This window comes from Propithecus coquereli, unplaced genomic scaffold, assembly GCF_000956105.1.
Source record: "Propithecus coquereli isolate 6110/MARCELLA unplaced genomic scaffold, Pcoq_1.0 Scaffold94, whole genome shotgun sequence".
In the NCBI taxonomy this organism is placed as follows: Eukaryota; Metazoa; Chordata; class Mammalia; order Primates; family Indriidae; genus Propithecus; species Propithecus coquereli.
Genome location: NW_012155729.1, coordinates 3,414,624 through 3,425,887, shown reverse-complemented (window position 1 = coordinate 3,425,887; position 11,264 = coordinate 3,414,624). Strand labels below are relative to the sequence as shown.

General features: G+C 54.1%; 1 protein-coding gene across 1 annotated transcript in view; it reads left to right on the top strand.

Moving 5' to 3' along the window:
• The first annotated feature begins 841 nt into the window (after window positions 1-841).
• The window catches only part of ASB13 (ankyrin repeat and SOCS box containing 13), a 20,436-nt gene continuing 10,013 nt past the window's right edge, over window positions 842-11,264 (top strand). Inside the window, exon 1 of the mRNA XM_012664918.1 lies at window positions 842-894. Coding sequence (XP_012520372.1) covers window positions 852-894 — 43 coding nt within the window. The 5' untranslated portion in view covers window positions 842-851. The remainder of the gene's footprint in view (window positions 895-11,264) is intronic.

The following is an 11,264-nucleotide window of genomic DNA, read 5'->3' as shown; positions in this document are numbered from 1 at the left end:
CTAAATCTTCTGAACTTTGGAAGCCACTTTGGAAAAAAAAAAATCCCTGATTAAATTATTGACTTGGAATTATGCAGGGAACAGATTCTTCATTTACGCCAGGCCTCGCCCCGGCTTCCATCTGCTAAACCTCTTAGGACAACATTGGATTAAAAACCGTCCGTAAATGAAAGGCTTTTTTTTTTTTAATGGATTTCAACGACTTTAAATCTATAATTTATCTCCGAAGACGAAAGAAACAGGGATTATGAACACCAGCTTTGGTAGAAAGAGCTTCTTGGGAGTTAAAGCATTGGAGGAAGTTGGGTGCTTAATGGGCGCCATCGACGCAAAGGGTGGAAGTGAGTTTTGGCAGGTGGACACATCAGGTTTGCGCGTGGGTACAGGACTGAACACCAAACACGTTTCGCACGGGGACACTTGGATCCGTGCGTGCATGGGACACGTGTTTGCACATGGGCGCATGGTTTGCACACGGACGTGCACAGGACACATGTTTTGCACATGGACACACGGACACATGTTTACACGCAGACGTACGTTCTGCACACGGACACACACATGCTTGCACGGGACACATGCACGGGACACGTGTTTTGCACAGGGACACTCGGATCTGTGCGTGCATAGCACACGTTTCCATCCTGTGCACGCGCACTCCTCGGCCGGTGCGGCCAAGCTCCGCGACAGCGACAGCGACAGCGGAGCGGGGAGGCAGGGAACCTGGGCACCGCGCCAGGCCGGCGACGGGAACTACAACTCCCGGCACAGCGCGCAGGTGGCCCCGCCCCAGTCCGGCTCGGGGCCGGGCGCCGGCAGTCGCGGGGCGGCGGGGCCGGGCAGGGAGCCGCATGGAGCCCCCGGCGGCGGACGGCCGCTTCCTGGGCGACTTGGGTAGGTGCGGGCGCCGCTGGGCAGGCGGAGGAGCCAGGCCGCCCGCGCCGGCGCTGGGAACTGCAGAGGCGCGTCCGATGCCCCCGCCCGGGGGACAGCGCTGCGCCCTGCCCCGGGCGCGTCGTCAGGGGCGCTGGGGGTGCCGCGGCTGGAGCGGGTACCGGGGCCCCCCATCACCTCTCCTGGGCTGGCGGGTCGGGCACCTTGTCCCGGGCCAGCGCGCTGCGGGGCTGCCATCCGTGGGACGCCCAGGCGCGGGGCTTCGGAACCGCAAACCCACCCGCGCGCCCTGGGGGGGGGGATGCGGGCGCGGGCAGGGGGTTCCCCAGCCGAGAGGGGCAGAGCCTGCGGGTGCTCACGGGGGCGCGTTCGGCGGTGGCGCAGTGACCTGAGCATCCCGCAGAGGCCCCCACCTGCTGTGACAGGGCGTCCGCTCCAGAGTGAGGACGCCCTCGGGACGCCGTGCCACCCTGAAAAACGCGACATCAGTTCTGCGTGCGATCCTCTGCACCATTTGGTCAGCCCACGAATAGAATGGGTTCGAGGGCAGGACATTGGGGAAGCAATTTTTTTTGATGAAGTAACAATATTGCCAATGAAATGAATGGCGAAAGCACTTTGAACGCCTGGAAAGAAAAAAAAAATCTAAGCTATATTTACACTGGTGAAAACAGTAATGCAAATAAAAGGGAAAAGTCTTAAGGGTAAATTTAACAGAAGAGGAAGTTGCAAATCATTGCAAGGCAAAGATTTTAACTGATTTTGTGAAACAACCACCTTCAGCCTGATTAAAGGCACTTATTATAATTAGCGTCTGTTTTTACTTGGCATTCCACCCCAGGCAAGCACTGGTCTTTGGCCCTGACGCTGAGATCCCTGTTTGATTGGCTCAGCTGAATAAGCAATGAACAGCTAACTGCTGAAGCCTATTTAAACGTGTATCTGAGTATTTTTGTCCATGTGGAGGGTCCACTGGCTTGGCGTCACTTCTGATCATGTCTTCTGCACAGTTTATTAAGGAATGTATCTGTAGAAGAAAAGCTCATTCTAAACTAATGGATGTACAAATTCTGGGGTTCATGGATATTTTTGACATTGTCATTAGTTCATTGAATATATTTTTCTAAAAATATGATCTGCTGACATTCCAAAACAACACTGCTATCCCGGCGGAAGCAGAGGCCGGCCGTAGGGGCTCTAACTCATTTTTACCTTCTGACCTCAAATGCTGTATGTGTGGTGTATTCCAACAAAAACATTTAGTTTTTCCGTTTTCAAATATAACATCGCACAGAGGTTAATGATCACAGAGTCTTACAATATGGCCTTTTCAGTAAGTACAAAGAATTTAGGAAGATTCACGCCCTAAAATGAATCCAATATTGATAACTTAGCAAATATAAGACAGATCATTATAGAACCGACGTAAGTGTCTATTTTCAAAGTTGAAAAAGCAATTGCCATATTCAGCATTTGTACTCAAGAGCTTCTTACTTATGCTCTTCAGCTACTCTCCGCCCAGGGCCCTGAACACAGGGTGTGCAGAACGTGAGGTGGGGTGAGAAAAGGAGAGATGGTTCCTGGGATAGCTGCTGGGTTATGTGTCACTAGCTACAAGCCCAAGATGCAGCCGCAAGACGAGCGTCATTTTGGATAACTTAGAAATGCAGCTGAGGTCACATGGCTAGAAAGTAGCAAAGCTGAGTTTAAATGCACGTGATTTCTTTTTTTTTCTGATTGCTTTTTGATCGTTGTTTGTTGTACCCTAAAAGGCTCATGCTCTTCCCAGCAAATAGGTTAGGCTCTAATGGATACGCAGGGCTCCCTGCAGGGCTGGAATGGCCATGTGATTGGGATGGGTCACACAGCTGCTGTGCTTCTCCGAGGTGCCCTGGGAGCACGTCCCCTTGTGTTTGCCATTTCTGCCTTAGCCACATCGCCTTCTTACCGGGAGGAATGTGTTTGCCTCAGGGGCCCACATCCACAATGGGCCTCACCGGTTGATTTTTATCCCCCTGCCCTTGCCCTGTGGGGAGACTCCAGTAGAATCCAACAGGGCAGTGGTCCAGGGTGTTTTCTAGGGGTAGAGAGATTCCTAGAGTGGGGTCATCCGAAAATAGGAATTCAGCGAGGACAAACGTGCGGACAAACCGTAAGAGCCTATTTAGGGCCAACGAAGGTGTCGAGGGAAATCATCGTGCATTATAAACATTTACTGAGCACTTCATGGGCGAAACAGGGAACGTTGTTATCTTTCTCTGTACAACGGCCCTGTTGTTACCTCTGATCCTAAGAAAACTGAGGCTTAGATGATTTACGATAAAAATGGTCCCTTAAGCCCCCAGGTGAGAAGGGGGAGAGGTGGGCGGGTGCTCAGGGCTCCCGAGTCAGAGCCCGGCTCTGTGGCTGGGACCCGGAGCACCCTCCGCCCCAGGCCCCTGGGTCATGAGGTCTTGGGGTGGCCCAGAGGCAAGGGGAGTGGGGGAGCAGGTCATCAGGCGAATGGTGGGTCAGGGAGGAAAGGCCGAAGGTCGATGGGCCTAGGGAGCTACCGCAGAAGGAAACACCCCGTCTTCACTAAGCAGTTGCGCTCCTGACACCTGGTCTTCTCTCCCATCTTAGGCAACCGATTTTCACTTTTCTCTTTGCCTTTTGCTTCCATTTATTCTTTCACTTTCTTTTCCCCACTCTTTTTGACTGTTCTGGCCCTCTAAGGCGGCAAACAGTTTATATTTACTTTTCGCCTCTTGGAACGTGTCTTAAAACCACGCAATCTGCGTAGTTTTATTGACAAGCAATATTTTGGGGATTCATAATTAAAACATTTAAAAAGACATGGCTGAAAAGTATCTTGTAAAGCAACACGACGCTCAGCCCAAACTTTTAAATGGGAATTTGTGCCTATAAAGATGTTTTTTCCCCTCAGGAATCAAGGTGACTGAGAATTTCAAGCGCGCTAACGTGTAAAATCAGACGGCGCCACTAACGCTTGGTGGTGTGATGAATACCGTGTGTACCGTGTACCCCATGTTGTGCCGGGCTTGTCATTTAGATCACCTGTAGTTGTCAGAGCTGTCCCGCCGAGCTGATGTCACCATCCTCTGTCTCTGTCTTTACCTCTGTGGTCTCTGACCTTGTGGGCTTATCCACCCACTTACTCCTTTTCGGTCATCCTCGTGTGGTTTGGCGCAGGGCAGAGGTGGACGCAGGGTGCACGCGGCTTCCTTTCCTGGCTGTGTAGGATGTTAAGGGTCTTTTCAGCTCCAACAGCCATTAGCTTTGGGTGCAGAGGTACCCACATCCTTAGCTTCCCGGGACCCTGGGGGGTATGTCACTCAGGATCCCCAGCTTTTCCCTGAGAGCTGAACGTGAACCCATGAGAACAGCTGTTTGTGGTTCTTCCAGGGTGGTTTCTCCCCGTGTGTGGCCAGCGTCCCTGTCTCTCTGGCATGAGGTTAAGGATGGGGCCGGGTGGAGGCCATCGCACCATCCACACAGTGTTTGCTGGGGCATCTCGGGGAAGGGCTTGTTCCGGGGCCTGCAGATTGTTTTCGGCCCAGACTCCCTTTGTGATGTCAGAGTGCGCCTTGGGTACCTGACCCCGATTCAGAGCCAGGAGGCTGGATAACTTTGTCTTGAAGGCCTCAGTGGCGCTTGAAAATGCTCTTTGTTGGAGTGGGCTGCTGGCTGCGGGGAGAGGTGACCAGCTGGGAGGGGGCAGCGTGGGGCACGGTCACAGCTGGTCACAGTTGCCATCAGGGTGAAGTCGGGCCCACTGGAGTGGGTGCAGACAGATTGGCCAGGAGGGTGGGCTCAGGGGTGCTGGGCTGTGCCGTGGGCAGGGCCGGCAGGCCAGCCACCTCCTGGACACAGCTGTCTGGGGGCAGCCCTGGCGCAGAGCTGCTGCTGGGGCCCAGAGAGCTGGTTCCAGCTCTAGGATGACTGGGTGGGATGCTGGCATGCTGGCTCTCTGGGGGCAAAAGAGGACAAAGAAACAAAAACAAAACTGCTTTGCTGCTTTCCCTGGTGTAAACACTCTCACTGCAGCTGGCTGCAAGCTGCTGGTGGTCTCTGGCCAGCAGAATTCCTGGCTGTATAGCAGCTGGCCCGGCACACCCCTGCGGCTTACAGGGGATGTGGGGCCCTGGTCTCAGAGGACCCAGGAACTGAGCAGGGAAGCCGGGCGGGGACCCAGTCAGCCTCTGGGGACTTAGATTAAGCATCGAGTTACCGGAACCAGAGTGCAAGATGGGGCTTGTGGGACAAAGATGAGATGGTAGAACCGGCACACTCCCTCCAACAGGACTCCTAGAAACAGTAATGATGACAGTAATGTCCCACAGTCATCACGGTGCCTGTCACTGACTGTTGACAACTGGCCAGGCATGATTTCATTCAGTCTTCACGGCACCCTGCGGGGTGGACATGAATACCTCATTTGCAAGGGAGGAAACCGAGGCTCTGACAGGTGAGCTGCCCAAGGGGGCAGACCTGGGTGTGAGAGGGACAGGATTGGAGCTGTGGGCTGGAGCCCGGGGGTTTGCCGCTACAGACATCCGCTCCGGGGGTGGGTAAAGCTGAGCTGCTCAAAACACCCAAAAGAAGGGCTTTTTAATCTCGCAGGACAGGTGCGGGCCTGGGACGGGGCCCAGCCTCAGGTGGGGGGTGCTGGAGCCCAGCTCAGGGGCGAGGGAGGAGCAGAGGAGCATGTGGCCAGAAAGGTCCACACCTGGCACCTGGGCTGAGTCAGTCAGGTCGTGTTGTGGGCAGAAGGCAGGACAGTCTTCTCAGGCACGTGACATTCCTTCTGGAGGTGACCTCTGCCTTCATCCAGCAGTAGATACGTAGATAACACCTGTGAAACTCTCCAGTTGTGGAGGCAAAGGTTTTGCTTGGTCATTCATTGACTTGGGCGTGCAGGTAGCAGCAGGTAGGCGCGAGGAATCGTGTAGGCATCGCCGTGACCCTGGCCTGAAGCAGGGGACGGAAGGATGCAGGGGTGAGCTAGAGTCTGGCCATCGGGATGGCATCACAAGTCACCAGATGCCCCATCTTCTAGGGGCTGCAGCCTTGGTTCCTTGTGGCAACACAAATTCTAACGTAAAGGGACGCATTAGCCCTGGCCAGGCCAGGGCGGGCGAGCACGACCACGTTAGTTGGGTCTCAGGCCACTGTCTGGGGCTGGAAGGTCGTTGTGCTTCAGTGGAGCAGGAACAGAACCCGGGGTAGGAAGTTCAGTCTGACAAGGGGGAGGCGCTTCTCGGAAGCATTTGTCCACTCTGATACCTGTGTCGGGCCTGCGCTGGAGCCAGAGGTCAATCAGACGGGCGTGGATGGGGGGCTTCCTGGAGGAGCAGGCACTCCATTCTGGGGCCGAGGAGGAAGTTCAGCCAGAGGGAGGTGGGAGGGGAGATGGAGACATGAAGCCACCTGGCCCTCTGTGAACCATGCGGAGGTCCCTGGGGCCGAGGTCGTGTGCCTGGCAGGGAGGGGGAAGCCAGGGACGGGGGCCTGTGATCTCACCCTGGAGAAAGTAGCCATGGGAGGGTTGGGGGCAGCCCCCCTGGACCGACATGTGATTCATCTTCACTGGGAGGGGGCGGCTGGAGACGAATTACGTGGCAGGGGTTTAGGGCAGAACTCTAGTCCCAGAGGGAATTTCCAGAACAGCCTGGGGTCTCAGGTTTCCAAGGCGGCGCTCCCCTGAGGGAGATGGTGTGGGAGCTGGGAACAGCCTGTGGTCAAGCCCAACCCGGCAAGTTTCCCAAGGAAAACCGGGCCCGCCCAAAACCCCTGGGGGGCCAAGGAAAGGTAACAACGGCTGTCCGTCCCCAAACCTTTTCAATGGGGGAAGCTGGCCCTGCCGTCATTGGGCCCAGTCCCGTGGCCCTGGGGTGTCAGCTGCGGTCTTTGTGCAGAGCGTGGCTCTCCCGTCCCCCCGGAGGGTCATTGGGCGGTTTGGGGGTGTCAGGAGAGGCGATGAGGCTTGCCAGGGTCTGCTGCCTGCTGGTCTCCTGACCCCTCCACTCCCCTGCACCGCTCTCTGCGTGGAGGACAGCCTTTGTGACAGCCTCCTGCACGCCCAGGAGGTCCTCCGCTGTCTTTGGTTACTTTTTCTTTTCTTTTTTGAGACAGGGTCTTGCTCTGTTGCCCAGGCTGGAGTACAGTGGTGCATCACAGCTCACTGCAGCCTTGAGCTCCTTCCTCAGCCTCCTGAGTAGCTGGAACTACAGCTGTGCACCACTACGCCCAGCTAATTTTTTCTATTTTTTGGAAAAAAAAGGGCCCAACAAGGTGCCCAAGCCGGGCCTGAAATCCCGGCCCCAAACCAACCCCCCAACCTGGCCCCCCAAAAGGCCGGGGTTAAAAGGGGGAACCAACCTAACCGGCCCCTTTTCCAAAAAAAAGTTTAAAAATTTTAAATGGGGGAAAAAAAAACGCAAAAAAAAATTCCCAACCTAAACAAGGTCAAAAACCAACCCAAGAAAAGAAAATCAAAATGGTGGGAAAACGAACCCCAAAAACTTCCCAACCTGGAAAAACGAAAACCCGGCCCCGGTAAAAAATAAACCCCCCCCCCCCCCCCCCAACCCCCGGCAAAAAACCGTCCAACCCCCGCCTCCGGCAGGTTGAAGGTCCAAGGAACCCAACGAAAGGGAACCAAAACGGAAGGGGCCCGTTGGGGCCGGCCTAATTCAACCAAAAAAAGGAAAGTTCAACCAACGTGGAACAAGGGAAAAGAATTCCCTCAATTCCAAAACCGAAAGAAGGTCCAAAGCAACGACAGAGCACATTCCGCTCATCCTTTCACCAGCCGTGGGGGACCTGGGTCGTTGCACGTTTCGGCGGTTGTGAATGATGCTATGAACTTGGCCATACAAATATCTCAAGACCCCGCATCCACTTCCTTAGGGTATATACCCAGAGGTGGGACTGCTGGATCATGCAGTAATTCTATGTTTAGTTCTATGAGGAGCCACCACCATACCGTTTTCCACAGCAACTGCACCATGTTACATTCCCGCCAACGGTGCACAAAGGTTTCCATGTCTCTAACATCCTCACCTACACATATTTTGGTTTTTGATGGTAGCCATCCCAACAGGTGTGAGGTGGTGTCTCACTGTGGTTTTGATTTACATTTCTCCAACGATGAGTGATGCTGAACACCTTTTTATGTGCTTGTGACCGTTTGTATGTCTTCTTTGGAGAAAGGTCCATTCAAATCCTTTGCCATTTTGAGATTGGGTTATTTGTTTTTTTGTTGTTGAGTTGTTGGTTCTTTATTCATTCTAGATATTAACCCCATATCAGGTATATGACTTGCAAATATTTTCTCCCACCCTGTGGGTTTCCATTTCACTCTGTTGATTGTGCCCTTTGCTGTACAGACATTTTTTTTAAATTACATCTGCTGCTTCTGACCTTTGCCTTCAATCACTACTGCTCAGGTCACTGCGGCTGAGGTTCATTGCACCAGAAAATACAGTTACCAGTAAGTTGCATTTCCTCTGTAGACTGGTCATATAAAGAAATAAAATTAGACCAGCCTGAGCAAGAGCGAGACCCCGTCTCTACACAAAATAGAAAAATCAGCCGGGCATGGTGGTGGACACCTGTAGTCCTAGCTACTTGGGAGGCTGAGGCAGGAGGATCGCTTGAGCCCAGGAGTTTGAGGTTGCCGTGAGCTAGGCTGACACCAGTGCACTCCAGCCTGGGTGACAGAGTAAGACTCTGTCTCCAAAAAAAAGAAAAAAAAAAAGAAATTAGATTTTCTTTTAAAAATTGTATGTCCAGACTTTATAATTCATTTTAGTAATTCCTTCGTTCACTCACTCGCTCATTCAGCCAGGGGCTAGAGCATCTTCACGGAGCCACGGCCTGTGCCAGGTGCGGGGAGTGCAGAGACGGACAAGCAGCGCCCGGCGTGGACGCCGCTGCAGCCCCGCCGCCTCTGTGCTCCGTGCCGCTTCCCTGGCCAGCCCAGGGTGCAGGGCGATCTCGCCCTTAGTCCCGTCACTGGAAATGTTCCTGTACGACTGCAGATGTCACATTGTCTTACTGGAATGAATTATCTGCACACCCCCTCGGCCCTGACTGTGAACTGCCCGTGGCCGCATCCTGTTCACCTCCTGGCCGCGGACGACGCTAACCGCGACCAGATGTGCCGTTGGCTGCACGTCCGGCTCAGCCCGGGGCCTTCCCGGGATGCACTTTTCAGTTTTGGCTGCGAGAGCTAGGCCTCGTCCTGCCTTCCTCTTCTTAAAGCTGCACCCTCTCATCCTTCCCTTGGGACTTTGCTGCCCCAGACTGACCTTAAGTGACATAGCCACTTGTCACTACCCCCAGGCGGCAGTGGGGTTACTGTGCTTTGCTGCCGGGGGGGCGCAAGTAGGAAGTTCCTCAAGCTCGGCTTTTACCTTTTGCGGGGATCAAATCCTCCTCCACGGTCCGGCCCTCCTCAGTCAGTAAGGCTGTGTCAGCGTTAACCCAGCACTGTTGTCATGTGCGGCGTGTTATGGAAGTGTCTAGAAGACTCCACTGCCTGAGAGGGGTGCTGAGGCAACACGGGCACGGGTTCTACATTTGGGGCGTTTGCAGTCTGTCTGCACCTGGCTCAGACGATAACGAAACGTGACTTACCAGCCGGGAAGCTGGGCGCCGCATCTTGCTGGTGGTTGGCTCTGGTCCCTTCCGACTCCTGGCCTTGCCGCTCTTGCGGGTCCCATCTTCAAGCAGGGAGCCAGACGGCTGCAGCAGGGCCGAATCCGCGTCGAGGCAGCACGCAGAGGAGGAAGGGAGACGGTCACTTCCGGCGTTGAAGCTGGGAGCCCTCCCGGCCTCCCGCCCTCATTAGCTAGAGTCGGGGCAGGTGTTCTGTGGGACGTAGGCACACGGGAGCGGGGACCAGCTGAAGACCCTTCTGTGGTCTGTTTCCCTGTGCAGCCGAGAGCAAGCAAACAGGTGGCGGTCACACAGCGCAGTGACACCCGTGTGAGGGGCAGAGGGGACCGAGGTGGGCCTGGCAAGATAATGATCATCTTTGCATCCCGACGGACACAGTGGAAGTTATCTCAGATGGAGGGGCCGGGGGAGGAGCCCAGAGCCGAGCAGGGAGGAGGCTTTACCCAGAGGGAGGAGCGTCTGAAGCAGTGGTTCTCAGAGTGTGGTCCCCGGGCCCGCAGCACCAGCCTCAACTGGGACTTCTCTGGAAAGGCAGGTTCTCGGGCCGCACCTGCGGCCGCAGACTCAGAGGCTCTGGGTGCGCCTGAGCAAGCCCTGCAGGAGCCCCTGATGCCCGCCTGGGCTCGAGGGCCACTGGCCACAGGTGGGGAGGTCCGAGCTGCGTTTCACGATCCTCCTTCTCTGAGAGGGTGGCGGGAAGGGAGGCTGAGGACAGGTGAGCCATCGTGTAAGACAGAGGGGAGGTTTCGGAGAATCGTACTCCGTTTCGGGAGAGGAGTGGTGCCTTTATTTATCAACAAACATCTGTTGAACGTTTACCGGGTTGTGATGCAAAAATGAATCATTATACTGTGCGGTGAATGAACACGAAGACACAACGTACCAGACTAAGGAGATTCAGCTAAAGCAGCGTTTAGAGGAAACTTATAGTTGTAAACATTTTGATTACGGAAAGAGAAAGGTCCCAAATCTATGCCCTGAGACACAGGAAAAGGAGAACAGACAAAACCTAAAGAAAACAGAAGGAAAGAAATAAATAATAAAGATTAGCGCTGAAAATAATGAAATAGGGAATAGAAAAACAGTATAGAAAATCAACAAAACCAAAAGCTGGTTCTTTGAAAAAGATCAACAAAATTGACACACCTTTGGCTAAACTGAGCAGGAAAAGGAAGAGAGAGGACTCAGCTCACCAACATCAGGAATGCAAGGGGAACGTTACTCTGGACCTGACAGAGATAAAAAGGATTATCAGGGGACACTGTGAACAACTGTGTCTTGGTCTGCTCGCGCGGCCGTAACAGAACACCCCAGACTGGGGGGCTTTTATCTCACAGTTCTGGAGGCTGGAAGTCTGAGATCCAGGTGTCGGCAGGGTTGGTTTTTCCCGGGGCCTCTCTCCTTGGCTTGCGGACAGCCGCCTTCCTACTGTGTCTCACGAGGTCTTTTTTCTGCGTGTGCACAGCCCTGGTGGCTGTCTGTCCTAACCCCTTCTTAAAAGGACCTCAGTTCTGTCGGGTCAGGGCCCACCCTATCAGCCTCATTTTCCCTTAATGACCTCCTTAAAGGCCCTGTCTCCAAATACAGTCATGTTCTGAGGTTTTGGGGTTAGGGGCTTCAAACTATGAATTTTGGGGAGACGCAATTCATGCCATGACAAATTGTGTGCTAACAAATGAGATAAC